General features: G+C 43.0%; 1 protein-coding gene across 1 annotated transcript; it reads left to right on the forward strand.

The window, feature by feature from the left end:
- The first annotated feature begins 4,477 nt into the window (after nucleotides 1-4,477).
- On the forward strand, nucleotides 4,478-7,697 carry LOC133112117 (ZP domain-containing protein-like). Its single transcript, XM_061222822.1, has 8 exons — nucleotides 4,478-4,561; nucleotides 4,818-4,970; nucleotides 5,246-5,304; nucleotides 5,847-6,022; nucleotides 6,118-6,518; nucleotides 6,777-6,873; nucleotides 6,989-7,184; nucleotides 7,444-7,697. Exons 3-8 carry the CDS (start codon nucleotides 5,268-5,270, stop codon nucleotides 7,584-7,586), a joined length of 1,050 nt encoding a protein of 349 aa, XP_061078806.1. The 5' UTR covers nucleotides 4,478-4,561; nucleotides 4,818-4,970; nucleotides 5,246-5,267; the 3' UTR covers nucleotides 7,587-7,697.
- Nucleotides 7,698-18,742: the final 11,045 nt, after the last annotated feature.

Here is an 18,742-nt window from a genome sequence, read left to right on the forward strand (position 1 = left end):
GATTAAAATAACTTGGCGGCTTTCAAAGGAATTGATTTCCTCATTCCTGTGGTCATCTGTATTGCTCCTTACCATGACTAACCAAACTTGTTTATGTTTCTGACAGTATATAAATGATGGTGTCTGTGGGTTGTCTGTATTGATTCAGCAAGTCTGATTCAGAGCACCATGGCTTCCTATACACTGCTGCTCCTCCTGGCCTCATGTTGTGGGGCTCTGGCCTCCCACCACTATGCCGGAGTCATGACCTTCACTCCGAAAGGAAAGAATGCCGATGGATCCTTCAGGGTGAGGCAGCCCATTCAGTGTTTTATCTGATTTAGCATAAATAACAGCACTTCTCATAAAATATCTATTTCAAATGTCTGACCTGTCACACTGAAATTACAATGTACTGTAAGGCAATGTTCTGAATAGCTACTTTGCTTTGTAACTTATATAGTGTAAATTTATATTCATAATTACAGGAGAATAGAAATTTTGTTTCTTTCCTAGCAGCAATTAATTTCTGTTCAATGCCACCATTGTCCCAGATGGGATATTTGACTTCACAGGCAGGTGGAAGATATGTGCTTTATAGACAATATCCCATTCTAAATGTATACATTAATGAAGTCTTTAACATCATAAATAGGTCCACGCTAAATGTATTTTTTAAATTAAATACCAGAGAAGTCAATTATTCAATAAATGTATTACTGGAATATGAAATTCAAATGTACTGTTTGCAAGAAGCCACTAGTGCAGTTCACTTTCATGTTTTTTAATGAACAACAATCATTTTGTTGCAATTGCAGGTGGACTTCCGCTACAAGGAGACTTACCATACCTGCTATACAACTAACTCCTGGTTCTGTCGCAGTGGAAACTGCGGGACCATAGATCGATTTGAAATCGGTCAAGTGGATAGCAATTCCAATGGAGCTAATACTCAAGGGAACACCTGGTGTCAGTCGGAAGCGTTAATGACGAGAAATATTCCAAGCAACACACGAACTTTTGAAATGTGGTAAGTATTTCAGGATCAGAAGGTAGAAAAGGTCATTCAATTATCTGTGCAATGTTTTAAGTGTGTGATCTGTTACTATTGTAGGAAAACAGGGTGTTGCTGGATACCTTCAGATAGCCTTGGATCATGGAGGCTATTGACACATGTGGACCTTGGGATCAGATCCGACACTAATGAAACCAACAGCTCTCCAGTCACAACAATTATACCTTTCATCCGGTAATGTCATAGCATCTCACAAACTGTTGCCCGTTATATCTTTGGTTTTGTTAATTATTCCATTTTTGGTATTTGTTCCTGGCTCAAAAAGTTGTGTGTGATTAGATTGGATATTTTTGATGATGTCGTTTTTAAATGGCATTAGTATGCATAATGCATTTTGAGGCTTATGCTCTGGAGCAAAGATTTGCTCAAATTATCTCAGAAGCAGTTTGTAGAGCCAAATTAAGACTCAAAGATTTTAATCCAGATTCAAGAATTCAGATTCAAGTATAAAACATGCCCTGAGCAGCCAAATTACCTCAAATAATCACTCCTTTGAATTTCTAGGGCCAGTTAAAATTACATGTACATTTTTTTCCAAGTCACAAGCGTATGATACGGGTGCGTGGGGGTTGGACCCAAAATGCACGACTCAGAAACAATAGGATATAGTCCCGTCAGGGCTTTATTTGGGACGAATCCCAGGAGCGTAGTCACAACAAGCAAAGTCCATACACGTAGATCCAGCCAACCAAACAAAAAGCACGGTGCCGAGGGAAGAGGCAAACTCGTAGTCGGTAAACGTGCAGGGAGGTCCGGTAGCAGGAGAGCTGTCAGCGGGGTAGCAGGAGAGCTGTCAGCGGGGCAGATGTACAGGCAAGCAGAGTCGTAGTCGAGGGCGATGCGGAAGTCGAAACCATAAAACAATCAGCGAGGGAAAAGTACAAAGACGGGACGGGACGAGGACGTGGTCAAAAACAAACGATGGTCAACGAAACAGAAATCAATAAACAATAGTCGGTAAACAGGCTTGGCTCTAAACGTGAATCAATCAGAACTAATGCTCAAGAGTTGCGTAGTAAAACTAGAGGCAGACAATTTCGCAGTGAACAGTAGCGCGACTGGGATATAAAGACAGGTGTAGACAATTAGTTAGAGCGTAGCAAGGAAATGGAAAACAGGTGCGATGGATGACAAGTTTAACAAGGTGATTAGTAATTGTTAGTAATAAACCTATCCTGCCCTAGCATTAGTAAATTAGTAAATGACATGCACGAGAAACGTAAGGTAACATGAACACATGATTAGTTTGTTAGTTTCTACCCAATCCTGATCTAGCGTTAGTAGTTTTAGTAAATAGACAAATGGAAACAATTAGGGAGTGAATGACAGAAAGAGAGAGAGAGAAAAGGCGGAACGCAAGGTTTGCGGAAAGACATGTAAAAGTGTATGTTTAAACAGTAACCAGTCTACGTAACAATAAACATAAATCAAAACATAACACAAAACGAAACTAAGACGATAACTGTTGCGATTTGGTTTGCAGCTTCTTCTTCACCCATATTTGTAAAGGAATACACGAGTTTACCGTCTGTATTATCTTTATTGATTCTCTTCACAACTCCGGGAAAACATTTGCAGCCATGGTGCATTCCACTACGCAGAGTGAAAAGAAAACTCCCGCCAGCTCAATTTGTACTACAGGCTAACGTAAAAACTCTGACGTAAAATCAGTTGAACAGTCGTAGAACAAAACAAGTCGTAAAAACAAAAACCCTGTAATACAGTGGCATACATACATTCCCTGAGATTAAATACACTTTAACAAAAATACAACTAATGAGATCACATATCTTAACAATAACCATTCAACATAACAAGGTAATATAATCGGAACGAAACATAACTAGACATGACGAGAAAATAAATCGTGACAAGAAATAAACTAAACAACATGACGAACCTAGACTAACATAATACATGATAAGACAATACAAGACTAAGACAAAATGAATAAACATAAAACATGGCGAGACAGACCTGAAACGTGACAGCGTAGACAATAAGAAGATGGATATGAGAGACACTGTACAGCAGTCTCTCATGATAAAATATGGCAACAGATTGATATCCCCATGCCATAATACAAAATAATAATGAGAATTAAAACAAATATCAGGTCTAGTATATTAAAAACCATTTTTTTGCATTCATAGGATACCACGGAATTGTCCAAGAACATTTAATCTGCTGGCTCATGACCCTGATAATGACCGAGTCAGATGCAGATATGGAAGACTTGGTTCCAATGAGTGCCATACATGTAGACAGCATTCTGGCTTCGCCTTGGATGAAGTAAGACGCTAAAATACATATAAAGAACATGGATATTATAATATAAAAATATGGGAAGGGAGTAATACCAATCATGGTGACGACCAACAGAATGATACTGATGGTGATTGGTAGAGACATTCAGACTCAGATGCCAGTGATAATGACCTGAAAGCAGTCAGAATGTATTCTCCAATCAGTGTTGCCACTGTTCTATTAGCTGGCACCATCTTACTCTGCTATTTGTGGATCTCCACTCACTTTTCTTTGAGTAAGCTGACATCAGTGCCATTACATTCCTATTGCAGTCTCTCAGTTATGTCTTTTACAGGCATCGTATCCATATTTTATACATCTAACACGTGAACAGTTACAGAGGCATAAGGCGTTCATGCTAATGAGAGTTTTTCTAGAAGTTGAGTCACAGAAATGTCGTGCTTATGAAAAAATGTATATGCACCAATAGAAAATTGAATGGTCTTCAAGCATGGCCTTTAAACGGAGAAGGCTGTAGGAAACAACTGTGCTTAACATTTCATCTCATATCACCTGTTCTTTCTTGACAATACGGCTAATTTACTTGTTTTCAGAATGCCTGCACCTTGACTTACTGGGATGCCTTCATAACAAAGGTTCAAGCCTTTGAGATTGTCCTGGAGGATTACCCCACACAAGAAATCACTCTGAAATACACCGATGGCACATCGTCCACCAAGTCCCCACTACTTTATAGAGACAGGCGAGGATTCCTTCACAACATCCACAAATCCACCCCTTCAACTACAACAGCCCCTACAACTACAACAGCCCCTAAAACTACAACAGCCCCTACAACTACAACAGCCACTACAACTAAAGCACCTCCCCACCACTACTACTACCACTACTACAACCCTACGACTACACCACCCCCTACAACTACAATGATGCCAATGAACATGGGTCTGTCTAAAATCCCTCTGCAGTTTTCAATCCAAGGTAAATTTACCCTATAATTCAACTGATCCACAGCTGTCAGGGACTCAGAGACTTACATATTCCTATCCAGTTAATTTTACTGATTTTTTTGCTATTTCTCTGCCACTGAATTTCAGTTGATCCATCTGTTTATGACTGTACTGAGGGAAACATTCTGCCCAAGTTTCTGTTCCCAACTCCAAAAAATGGAGAAAAACTCATTGCTGCTGTTGGTCAGGAACTGGAAATTAAGCTGAAGGCTACAGCAACACAATCATGGTAAGATAGAAGTTAAACTCAGAAACATGTTAATTCCTGTCCATTTGATTTAAAAGAGTATTATTGTCAATATAATGTGGGTACGAACGAAAAAACAAACTAATTTTTAATGATTGTACTGCTTAGATATTTGTACTCTTTGAATGAAATAATTGAGCAACATTTCTATTTTTCTTTTTGAAGTACATATATAATACTTTATAACTGCAAAAAAGCACACTATTTTCTGATATTGATCACACTGTGCCTTCAATAGGGTAAAGAACTTTATCATCAGTGGACCTCTGAACATCACAAAGTACAACACTATCAGAGGAGCAGTTGGAGAATCTCGAATCAGGTGGACACCAACTAAAAATGACTTTGGTGATCATGTTCCCATTTGCTTCATTGCAGAGAGTCAACAAGGGTAAGTTTCAAAGTTGTTGATCGGGTTATGCCGGAAGGTCTTTGAAAATGCAGTTATTGGCCCTTGAATGATGTCAAAATAAAACTCCCAGTCTTGGTTTAATTTATTGTCCAGCACCAACAGTAGTATACTCATAGAAAGAGACTAAGTGTAAATGAATGAAATCAGTGAAACTGAGGTATTTACTGCATATCCGTCATTTTCAATATTATCTATAATGACTTTCCATTTGACTTTGCCCTATACTTGTCTTATAATCATGTTCAATGTTTCAGGTCCAGAATCTTTCACTCTGACATGAGATGCATCATTGTCATTGTTAAACACAAATCTGGTTAGTACTCAGTTCGATATGATTGGTTATTGACTTGTCCCTAAGCTTGAAATAGGTAATAGGTAAGCTTTTTGCGTTACAACATTGTTACAAGACCATCGTAAATCCCTTTCTATCATTGAAAAGGGGGCATTGACATGTTGACTCACCCTCTACCTGCGTTTCTTTAAATTCGGGTTTCAAAATATACAGTTGATGGGCCAAAACATCCTATAGCTGTGCCATAATTCACGCTCATTGGTTGAAAAGTGGTTATAACTGCCACAGCCAATGGCGTTTCAACTTCAGTCTGTTCACAGAGAAGGGGTGGGATAAACAGTGTTGTGGACTGAGCGTGTTTGTTGCTGCAATTCCTCTCTTGACCGTTAGACGTCCAAAATTACCTATTGTACCTTTAAGTGATTAGTAAGTAGTTCATTGTTCTTTATTCTTGGTGAAGAAATCAATATTAATTTTACACACTGGACACAAAATGAAATCGTTGGTGCTTAATCACGCATATTTGCCTAACCAAAGATTTCCTCCCGTCAATTCATGAATAGGCAATGCCAGTGTGATTTGTACGGAGACCACAATGACAGTGGAAGTGGAGAAAGCCTCAATAATTGGACTTCATGAAGATCACCTGCGTCTCAATGATCCATCCTGCACTCCCACCTCCAACCAAACCCATGTGATCGCCACCGTGTCCCTCGGCTCCTGTGGAACAGTACTGGAGGTCAGTCCCTTTGATCCACTCAAATGACACAATCAATAAAAGCTGTGATGTTGCCACAAATAAATCTCCTTTGATGTCTCTGATTGTCTTTGTAGGAGGACGCTGACAACCTGATCTTCAAAAATGAAATTATGTCGTTCGACAACGTTGGTGATGTCATTACCAGGAAACACCAGGTGGAGATTGACTTCGTATGCTGTTACCCCAAGAAGGGCCGTGTGTATCTGGATTTCCAGGCACACAAGATTCCTTACGTGTTCACAGAAAAAGCATTTGGAAAGTTCACCTACCAGTTTGAGTTCTTCCACAGTGAGCTGTTCAACACTGCAATAGACACAGATCACTACCCTGTAGATGTGGCACTGAAAGACGTGCTCTACATGCAAATCAAAGCTACTTCCTCTGTTGCCAACACTGTGCTCTTCGTGGAGTCCTGCAGAGCAACCCCCGTTGATGATCCCGACTATCACATTTCCTATGACATAATTTCAAATGGGTAAGACAACTGGTGTATGGAAGGCAAACATTTTGTTTATGGTGGTGTTTCTGGGGTAAAATATCAAATAGCCCATGTGCGTAACCAAGCATTGACTGGAATAGGAGGCCTTATGTATGATGAATGGCAACATCTATCTAAATCCAACTGTGGGATAGGGAATATGAACATTTAGGTCTGGATGGTGTAAAATAAAATGTTTTTAGAATTGTTTCAGCCCAGGAAAGACCTGTGAATTCAGCTCTTTTATTTCCCCAGCTGCATATTGGATGGGACAGTGGTGGTCTATCCAAGTAACTCCACGGAATACAGATTTGGAATGGAGGCTTTCCAGTTCATTGGACAACATGAGCAGGTAATTGGGGACCATGGTTATTTGGACCATGGTGGTAATTTGTACCCAACCAATTGTATGTAATTGTACCTCATTTTCTGATTCAGAGCTCTCCTTGTCTTCTGATGAATTCTAGGTCTTCATATGCTGCTCAGTCATCCTGTGTGTGGCAGGGGAGCCCGGCACCAGATGTTCTCAGGGCTGCACCACTCCCACACCCACACCCGCCCCTGTTCTACATCACCTCCACAGGAGGGATGCTGCCACACAGACTGGGAGACACTCCATTTCCCAGGGGCCTTTGCGTCTAAAGAAGGCCACAGAAACCACAGGTACTATAACCCTGGTTAAGTCTGAGGTTATTACATTGTACGAAATCCTATGCAGCTGTAATAATGTGGACGGCTCATTCAATTTACTACTCAAATCTGTATGGTATAAAGATCAGTGAATTGGTATGTAAATTTGCACAACACTAATAACCTCAAGCCTGACCCATGAAAGCTATGTGATGAATATCATTCCAGTATATCATATTTGTTGGAGGGATGTTCTAATTGTTTTTTATTGTTTCTTTTTCTTTCCTTACAGTTTCCAACATGGGCTTGAACATGAACCTGGTTTTCATTGCTGCCTTTCTCCTGGTTGTGGTTGTCATTGTGTGTGGAGCTGTGATTTATACAGTAAAGAGGCCAACATTCAAATACCAACCACTTCCATCTACTGACTTCTGAGACACAGTTTTATAACTCATTAAACTCATTAAAGTGAACACATTCTAACCAATCACATTAATGCAAAATGTACCTTTTATGAATGAGGAATGGCCTAAAATCTTAAAAATCTTTGCAAACCGTCATATATTCAAATTTTATTAGCTTTGATTTGTACATCACCCTTCAATAGTTTAGTTAAAATGATTGTGCTTTGTCATTCCACAATATTACTGTACTGTAAATTGACTGGGTGTAGTATTGCATTTTCAAACTTATGTGAAATTTAATGTTGTACTGTCTCTAATTCATGGTAATTCATAAATAAAAGTTATGTAAATAATAGTACTGTGTCGTACATTTATAAATGATTTTGTTTTCTGTCACATACTGTGTTATAATAAGCCCACATTTGTTTGTACTAAACACAGACCTAACCATGAACATTTTTCATCAAGAGATGTATACAGTACAGTCTGTAAGCATTTGGGCAGTGGTACAACCTGTGTTCTTTTGGCTCTGTCCTCCATGGATTTGAAACTAAACAATGAGTATGAGGCTAAATTACTGACTATCAGACATATTGGGCAATTAATGTAGAAATTCCATATCTTTTTATATAAAGTCCCTCCATTTTACAGGACCAAAATAAATTGTACAGTTAGCTTCCCAGCTCTTTACAAGTTCCTTTTAGCATCCATACTTTGCTCTTGCCATTACTCTCATACAAGTCAATCTTGGTCTCATCTGTCCACAACTTTCTTCCAGAACACTGCAAGTACATAGCAGACTAACCTGGCCAACCTGTTTTTGCAGCTAACTAGTGGTATGCATCTTGCAGTGTAGCCTATTTAGATCTGTTCATGAAGTCTTCGGTGGAGAGTAGTCACGGACACCTTCACACCTGACGGAGAGTGTTTCTGATCTGTTGGACAGGTGTTTGGGTTTGTTTCTTGCCTATACTTATTTAACTTATTAATCACTCTGTGTTTCTTATATGATGTTGAGCTTACATATTTATTTATTTAGTATTAATTCATTATGCATATACTCAGTGAGCATTTTATTAGGTACACCAGCTTGTTAATGCAAATATTTAATCAGCCAATCATGTGGCAGCAACTACATGCCTAAAAACATGAAGACTTGAACATGAAGTCAAAGGCTAGACTGGCTGAAGCTGACAGTGATGCAAATACCCCCTCATTACAACAGTGGAGTGCAGAAGAGCATCTCTGGATATTTCTGAAAGTGATTTACGTTTAGATGCCATGCATTTTTAAATATGGTAGGTCTATTTCTTGTTAAATATGAGAAATTCTACATGTCTTGGAGCATCTGTTAAGATAGACGTCATATTGCAGTTGCAGTTCACTGCAGTTGCACACCGAGGACCGGGGTTCGATTCCCGGTCCCACCAAAAGCCATCTCAGAACTCACCCCTCACCTCCACTAGCAATAGCAATATTAAATATCTGGGCATAAATATTTCCACCAAGCTGTCAGAGTTGAAGATGATTTAAACCGTTGAACAAATTTACCACTCTCTCTAATTGGCAGGAAAGCAACTGTAAAAATGACCATACTACCATACTACTACCATACTCTTCAGAATGATTCCAGCCTAGCCGACCACAAAATGGTTTCATTAATTAAACTCCATCACAACTAAATTCAATTGGAAAAATATAACCCCCGGATCAAACTGTCTACCTTACAGAAACTCAAAACTCAAGGAGGACTGGAAGCCCCAAACTTTTATCAATACTATTTGGCAAACCAGCTAAACTACATCACAAACTGGATTCATCCCAACCAACAGGACAACCCATGGATAGAAATAGAACAATCAGAAAGTAAAGAAATGTCCATCTCCGATCTACCATTCCTCAGTGCCTCATTGTCATTAACAACTCTGAATGCCTGGTGAAAAATTAACAAAATCTTTAAATTCACAATGACCCCATGCAAATACTCTCCAATATGGCACAATCCTGACTTCTTGATTAACAAAACACCACTCCTTCACCTCATGGAAACAAAAAGGCATCACACATCTTCAACACATCTTTCAGGATGGCACCTTAATCACCTTCCAGGATTTGGTCCATAAGTATAATATTGGGAAAGAGCAATACCTCCAGTACTTTCAATTAAAACCGGTTTTAAAATCTAAAATTAAAATACTTACAACTTACAACCACCTCCGCTAATGGATGAAATGAATAAAATAATCAACACCAAAAATATGATCTCCAAATTATACAAACTAATATCAACCACAGAACGAACAATATCCCTCCCCATCCAAGCCTGGGAAAAAAGACTTATCACTCTGCTACAATTCAGACTTATGGATTCAAATCTGTAGGAACACCTTCATGATGACCACTAATACTAACCAGCAACTAATACAAGACAAGGTAATTCACATAACTCATATCACCCGCCAAAAGATGTATAAAATGGGATTCGTGGACTCAGACACTTGCACTCACTTGCTCTTTGAACAGCCCAGATAATTACTTCCACTCGACCTGGCCCTGCCCGCCAACTCATCGTTTCTGGAAACAAGTCACAGACCAAATATCTCTCATTAAGAGCTGTAGCATTCCACTCTGTCCATCCCTCTGTCAACTAGGAGACCTCTCAACAATCAACCCACCAAATCAAAATCCCAAACCTATACTCATTGCCCTAGCTATTGCCAAGAAAACCATCCTCTTAAACTGGAAAACAAGACACAAAATAAACATAACTGTCACGGCCAGGTATAGAACCCCGGCCTCTGGCGTGCTAGTCAGATGCCAATCCCCTAGACCACCAAGCACTGAGGATGACCCAATTGTGGAGTACTGCAGGTATAGTCTAAATATGCATTTGAACGAAATACAAAGTTCCAAAGATTTACGAAACAAAAACAAAAATTCCCAAATTCCATAAGGTCAAAAAACAACAAAGAACTTCCAAAAAGGGTGAACTAAAAAACTCCAAAAGGTAGCCAAAACACAATGGGCAATCCAGTCTCGTAGTGTATAAACAATCCAGGGTCAAACACAGAATATCCAAACAAGGTATAGGTAGACAGAATCAGACAGGGTTACTCACAGAGGGTTAAGGTGACGACTCAACAAAGATTACATGAAAAGGACCGGGCTATATACAGGAGAGAATGGGCAACACTAATCACAAGACTAACAACAGGTGCGTACAACAAGACAATTAAGCAGTGAGACAAAATTTAGTGACACCTAGTGGCTAGCAACACAAAGTACAACACTGTGACAATAACACAATGTTTCAACCTTCTCAAAGAACACGTATCCATGGAACCAATCTCATACCAGCACCAAAAATCTCACACTTGGCAAACATTTGGGGTCCTTTCAGAAAATAATTCAATTTGCATGTGGACTAATCCCCCAACCCCACCCTAACCAACATATACTCACATACTCCAGAAACACTATCCATGCAATACCATATCCCAAACCAGCCCATCAATAATCATGCATATTTTCTTTTTACTGTTCTTTTTTTAAATAAATAAATAAATAAATAAATAAAAATTTAAGAATGTATAATTCAGAGTCATCATGTTCTTTCTATTTGATTTTGTTTTTTCCCCATCGTTACTTTTCTTCTTATTATTTTTTTCCCCTCTTCTCTCCCTTTTTCCATACTGTCCATTCAAGGCTCCAATCAACAATCCTGTCCACCCACAGAATATCACAAAATAATCCACAATAACAACATCATATACATTTTCTAAATTTAATCTCATATTTTCACATTAAATAAGTATTTGATCCATAGAACAATAGGACTTAATACTTGGTGGAGAAACCTTTGTTGGCAAGCACAGAGGTCAGACATTTGTTGTAGTTTTTCACCAGGTTTGCACAGATCTTGGGAGGGATTTTGGTCCACTCCTCTTTGCAGATCCTCTCCAAATCCTTACGGTTCCGAGGCTGTCACTTGGCAACTCGAAGCTTCAGCTCCGTCCACAGATTTTCGATGGGATTTGGGTCTGGAGACTGGCTAGGCCAGTCCAGGACCTTAATATGCTTCTTTTTGAGCCACTCCTTTGTTGCCTTGGCCATATGTTTTTGGTCATTGTCATGTTGGAAGACCCATCCATGACCCATTTTCAGTGCTCTCACTGAGGGAAGAAGGTTGTCGCCCAAAATTTCCTGGTATTCCATTCATCCTCCCCTCGATACGGTGAAGTCGTCCTGTCCCCTTAGCTGATAAACACCCCCAAAGCATAAGGTTTCCACCTCCATGCTTCACAGTGGGGATGGTGTACTTGGGATTGTACTCAGCATTTCTCTTCCTCCAAACACGGCAAGTCGAGTTGATGCCAAATAGCTCTATTTTGGTCTCATCTGACCACATTACCTTCTCCCAAGCCTCTTCTGGATCATCCAGGTGTTCTTTGGCAAACTTCAGACAGGCCTGTACATGTGCCTTCTTCAGCTGAGGAACCTTGCGCGCGTAGCAGGATTTTAATCCTTCACGGTGTCGTGTGTTACTGATGGTTCTCTTCGTGACTGTGGTCCCAACTGCCTTCAGGTCATTAACAAGCTCCTCCTGTGTAGTACTGGGCTGATCCCTGACCTCTTATAATCATTGATATCCCACGAGGCGAGATCTTGCGTGGAGCCCCAGACCGAGGGAGATTTCTTCCATTTTCCAATAATTGCTCCAACAGTTGTTAACTTCTCACCAAGCTCCTTGCTTATTTTCTTGTAGCCCATCACAGCCTTGTGCAGGTCTACAATTTTGTACCTGATGTCCTTAGACAGCTCCTTTGTCTTGCCCATGGTGGAAACTATTGAAGTTTTTACGTGGTTTTATTCAGAGACCCAAACGGAACTACAAGCAGACACTAGAGGGCAGTACAGCACATTAGTGACACCCATTGTCAAATTACTGTATTACAACACTCCCACTAAATTGTACAATGGCATTAAGGCACTTCACACTAAATGATATTACTAAGAGCCGTGCTCTCCTTCACCAGTAATGTCAAGATACTAATTCTTTAGACCAAACGGAAAAAAAAACTTGCAATATTCCTTTTTTTTTACTTTTTCTACCTTGCTTACCGTTTTCTTACTCAACAAAACAGTGCCTATTACAGTAAACAGAATTACATAGGGAAAAGCCCAATCTCTCTCCTAAGATATTGAAACTTCTGTTTAGTCAGTGGCTTGGTCAAGATATCTGTCTTCATGTCAGTTGTTGGGCAATATTGCAGTTCTATTTGCCCATTCCGCACACATTCATGGATATAATGGTAGCGAATGTCTATATGTTTAGTCCTTGAGTGATCCACTGGATTCTTCACGATTGCAATGGCTCCTTGGTTGTCCTCCAGGATCACTGTAGGCGTAGCATCCATTCCGAGATCATTCAGTAATCGTCTCAGCCAGATACTCTCTTGAGAAGCTTGACCGAGTGCTACATATTCAGCTTCTGCTGTTGAAAGTGCAACTGTTGCCTGTTTCTTATTAAGACAACTCACAGCTCCGCCACTCAGTAAGAATATGTTGCCGGTTGTTGAGCGGCGGTCATCCTGATCACCGGCCCAGTCAGCATCTGAGAAGCCGATCAAAGTTCCAGACTCTGAGCGCTCATACTTGAGAGCAAGGTTTGCTGTCCCTTTCAAGTATCGAAAAATTCTCTTCACGGCAGTCAGATGTGCAGCATCTGGATTTGCGTTGAACTTTGACACAGCACTCACTGCTTGAGCTATGTCTGGTCGTGTGGACATCACAGCATACAGCAGACTTCCTACCATGGACTGATAGGTAGTTTGGTCCACGGGTTTACTAACACCATCACTCTTTTTCAATTTGACATTGGCATCAGCAGGGGTTGCGACAGGATTTGCATTATACATCCCATATTTCTGAAGAATGGCTTCAATGTAATGCTTCTGATGAAGACAGACACAGTTCTTTGCTTTGTCTTGGACAACAGAGATGCTCAGGATATAGGACAGTTCGCCCATGTCCTTCATCTTGTAGCGCTTCTTGAGAGCCATTTTCAACTCGTTCATGCTAGCAATTGACTCCGTAATCAGAATCAGATCATCCACATAAACAGTGAGTATCTCAAGTTCTTGTCTTGATCTCACAAACACATAGGGGTCTGATGTGCTCTGTTTTAATCCAATATCGTTCATGAACTCTGTGAAAGCCTTGCTCCAACAGCGAGGAGACTGCTTCAGTCCATAGATTGATTTCTTCAATTTGCACACCAGGTCTTCCTGCCCTGGTTTGATGTATCCCTCTGGTTGTTCCATGTTTCCATTTAGGAATGCAGTCACGACGTCCATCTGGTGCACATGTAGATTATTCTGGATGGCAAAGGACAGTAATGTATGAATTGAGCTGAATCGTACCACGGGTGAAAAGGTTTCATCATAGTCAGCACCATACAACTGAGAGTAGCCCTTGGCGACGAGTCTGCACTTGTATCTCTCCACTTGTCCATCACTATGATGCTTAACTTTGAACACCCATCTTGATCCTATAGCTTTCCTATCCCTTGGTAAATCCACTAAGTCCCACGTCTCATTTTCCAGCAGCGACTCATATTCCAAGTCAGCCGCCTTCTGCCATTCCTTTGCATTAGAACTCATCATTGCTTCTTTCAGTGTGCTTGGCTCTGTGACACGACACACATTGGCATAATGATTAACAGTCACTATATCAGCAAACTCCTCATATCCATATCTCCTTGGAGCCCTTCTGATTCTGCCGCCTTCTCTAGTAGCTTCATCGACAGCGATCTCATCATCGCGTGTTCCACTCTCATCTGTGTTCATGGTTACCTCGTTCTCCAACAGGTTACTTCCACTTCCTGTTTCCAGTCGAAGTCTGATTCATTAAAGATGACATCACAACGAATTAGAATCCTCCTTTTCTCTTCATCAAACAGGCGATAGCCTTTGGTGTTGTTTGCATATCCCATGAAACGAAGCTTCACAGCTTTCTTGTCCAGTTTTCTTCTTTCTATGTCAGGGATATGTGCATAAGCAACACAACCAAACACTCTCATGCGACTCATGTCGGGTTTTTTGCCAGGCCATCTCTCATAGGGTGTCTCTTGCTTCAGGAGAGATGTTGGCAGCCTGTTCTGTATGTAAGCTGCGGTTGCTACAGCCCAGTACATCTTTGGCAACTTAGCATGAGACAGCATACTTCTAGCTGCTTCTATCAATGTCCTATTCTTTCTTTCTGCAACTCCATTTTGCTGTGGTGAGTGAGGTACAGTCATTTCATGGTGGATACCTTGAGCCTTCAAATATTCTTGAAACTCCTTTGATGTGTATGTGTAACAGGTGAGACATTGCCTGAGTCCGAGGTGGGATTTGAACCCCGGCCTTCTCACTTGTCCAAATTATTTGTTGAACAAACGCGTTACCAGTCAGCTAAAGACAAACTCGCCTCTAGCCAAGGGCAACAACATTCTTTTTTTTAAATTTGAGGGTTACGTCATCGGGGAGTGTTGTCGCGATAACCTGCTACCAGCCTTCGCTTTCACTGCACCATCCGTGCTTACTAGCGAACTAGCCGAGCCAACCACACTACACTCACCCCCCTTTGACCTCCTTCTCCATGTGAAACTCCGCAGCAACCATCTTTTTATTTTTTTACTCCCACCCAGATCCGAGTCACAGCACCAATGTAACAGGTGAGAAATTTTGCCTGAGCCTGAGGTGGGATTTGAACCCCGGCCTCTCACTTGTCCAAATTATTTGCCGAACGAACGCGTTACCAGTCAGCTAAAGACGAACTCGCCCCTAGCCAAGGGCAACAACGTTCTTTTGAATTTGAGGGTTACGTTATCGGGGAGTGTTGTCGCGATAACCTGCCACCAGCCTTCGCTTTCACTGCAGCATCCATGCTTACTAGCGAACTAGCCGAACCAACCACACTACATATGCATCACCATTGTCTGTTCTCAGTTTTGTGACGTTCTGCCCACACTCATTTGAGAATGTTTTCTCAAATTCCTTGAATTTGCTAAGGACTTCACTTTTCTGTTTCAGAAAGTATACCTTGCAGCATCTAGAGTAATCATCGATAAAAGTCACAAAGTACTTTGCTCCACCTATAGATTCAGTCTGCATGGGACCACAGACGTCACTATGGATCAGCTGCAACTTTGGGGAGAAGACGACAGCCTTCACGCGGCCTCTCCGGTGAGTAGTGAGAAATGGTGCGAGACCAACTCATGAAACTAATGTCGCCAAAGAATCGTCGAGCTGGCGGACCAAGGTACAAGCCGAGGCCAAGACCAAGGCAGAGAACGTCCTCGCCAGGACAGGCGGACACCCCCACCGTCGAAAACCAAGGTCTGTCGGTGCTCCAACTCAACGTCGAGGGCCTTACCATCGCCAAACTCGAAGTCATCAGGCATCTTGCCGATTCCAACAAAGTGGCAGCTATTCTCCTGCAAGAGACACACTGGGTTTCTGACGACAACCTCAAACTGCCTGGGTTCTTCCTCACCGGATCCATCCACAGCAAGAAGCATGGAATGGCAACCTTTGTCCGGGAAGGACTGAGCTGGTCAGCCACCAGTCAATCTCCACCCGGCTGCAACATTGAGTGGCTGGTCACCAAAATCCAAGAAACATCTGTTGTGAATGTATACAAGCCCCCACCAACTGTGCTGACTGTATCATCACTACCATCTGTGACTCCTCCCGCCATCTATGCAGGTGACTTCAATTGCCAACATACAGATTGGGGTTACAACCACACATCACAGGATGGTGAAGCGCTGAGTGAGTGGGCTTCTAACGCTGAGGCACTGCTGCTCTTCGACCCAAAGGAGCCCCCAAGCTTCTTTTCTGCACGCTGGAGCTCTCACACCAACCCAGACCTGGCCTTTGCTGTATGCCGCAGTAACGACCTGAAACCGGAGAGACGTGTCTTGGACATGTTCCCTCGTTCACACCACCGGCCATCCATCATCAAAGTACCATCACTGGTACAGCCGGTATCTGGCAAACCGGTCAGGAGATGGAACTTCAGGAAGGCGAACTGGCGGCAGTTTATGGCGGAAACGGAAAGAAGAACTGCTGGTCTCCTGGACCCAGAAGCAGCTGATGTGGATGCTGCATACGCCGCCTACTGTGAAGTCCTCCTCAGGGCAGCAAAGCACAACATCCCACGTGGCTACAATAAGAACTACATCCCGGGCTGGGATGAGGAGTGCAGCTGCCTGCTGCGCCAACACCAGCAGGCAAGCTCCAGGGAAGAAATGGACGCAACAGCAACAACCCTATTGCAGAAGCTGGACGACACCCGAAGGGCCAGGTGGACTGAAGTAGTGGAAGCTATCGACTTCACCCACTCTAGCCGGAAGGCGTGGCAGACCATCAACCTGCTCTCAGGGAGAAAAACAACCCCCCGCAGGTGTCCAGTGACAGCAGATGCCATTGCTTCCCAGCTCCTGAAAAATGGTCGCTTCCCTGATGCTGACAGAAACGTCACACGATTGACCTCGTGTGAGGTATAGTCTCTCTCCAAGGCAGCCAGCGTCGATGCTAACCTCTCAGGAGACTTCACAGTAGCCGAACTAAGTGCAGCAATCAACAAACTGAAGCCGGGCAAGTCATCAGGTCGAGACAATATCCACCCAGAGTTTGTCATACACCAAAGTGAAAGAACATCTTACTGGCTATGCTCGTTCTTCTCATCATGCTTCCGGAGGTCCAAGCTCCCAAAGACCTGGCGCCGTGCTTCCGTCATAGCCTTGCCAAAGCCGAACAAACCCGCCGAAGACCCGAAGTCCTACAGGCCCATCTCTCTGCTCTGTGTCCCATATAAGATCCTGGAGAGGCTGATTCACAGCCGCATCGAGCCAGTGGTGGACCCACAACTCCCACCGGAACAAGCCGGCTTCCGCCGAGGCAGGTCAACAGTGGATCAGGTAACGCTACTCACTCAGGACATCGAGGACAGCTTTCAGGATAACGAAAAAGCTGGAGTAGTATTCCTGGACCTGACAGCCGCCTATGACACCGTGTGGCACCGTGGACTACATCTGAAACTGTTGAGGACAATCCCGGACCGGCACATGGTGAGGTTCATTATGGAGATGCTATCGAACCGTAGCTTCATCCTACAGACCAGCGATGGCCAGACCAGCAGGCTCAGGAAGTTGAAGAACGGTGTCCCGCAAGGCTCCGTCCTCTCACCAATGTTGTTCAACATATACATTCACGACCTGCCAGATACAACATCTACCAAGTATGGCTATGCGGACGACTTGGCCATCATGCTTCGCCGCCCAACATGGAAGGCGATGGAAGATGGCCTCAACCGAGACATGGGCATCCTGGCAGACTACCTCCAGAAGTGGCACCTTCAGCTCAGCATGGGCAAGACAGTGTCTGCAGCTTACCACCTTAACAATCGGGAAGCAAGAAGGGAACTGGACGTGCATGTTGGCAACAACCGCCTGGAGTTCCAGCAAGCCCCCAAGTACCTCGGCGTATGCTTGGACCGGACACTGTCCTACAAGCAACACCTGGATGAAGTGAAGGCCAAGACAACAGCAAGGGTCTCGCTCATCCGCCGCCTGGCGGGTTCGACTTGGGGAGCTTCCCCCCAGACCCTACGCATATCCACGCAAGCCCTGGTCTTACCCGTAGCAGAATACTGTGCCCCAGCCTGGAGCAGAAGTCCACATGTGAACAAGGTAGATACGGTCATCAACAGCGCCCTCCGTATAGTTACTGGTTGTCTGAAACCCACCCCTGTGTCCTACCTGCCAGTCCTAGCTGGAATCGCCCCAGCCAGTCTCCGACGGGATGCGGCTACCCTCGCCCTGGCAAGAAAAGCCCAGAAGCACGACTGGCACATCCTACACAAAGCCACAACAACACCGGCACCACCATGCAGGCTTAAGTCTCGCCATCCCTACAACAAGGCAGCACAGGAGATGCTACAGTCTATCCCTGAGGACTTGTCCAGAGACGCCTGGCTGGCAGCATCCTGGAAACAGACGTGGGAGACGGCTGGGCCCTCCCGCATGCAACGATACATCCGGGACCCAGGAGGCGGTGTAAAAGGAGAAGACATGCCACGCCATCTATGGACCTCACTGAACCGTCTGCGCTCTGGCGTCGGACGCTTCAAGTCATCTCT

Source organism: Conger conger, chromosome 15 (assembly GCF_963514075.1).
Source record: "Conger conger chromosome 15, fConCon1.1, whole genome shotgun sequence".
In the NCBI taxonomy this organism is placed as follows: Eukaryota; Metazoa; Chordata; class Actinopteri; order Anguilliformes; family Congridae; genus Conger; species Conger conger.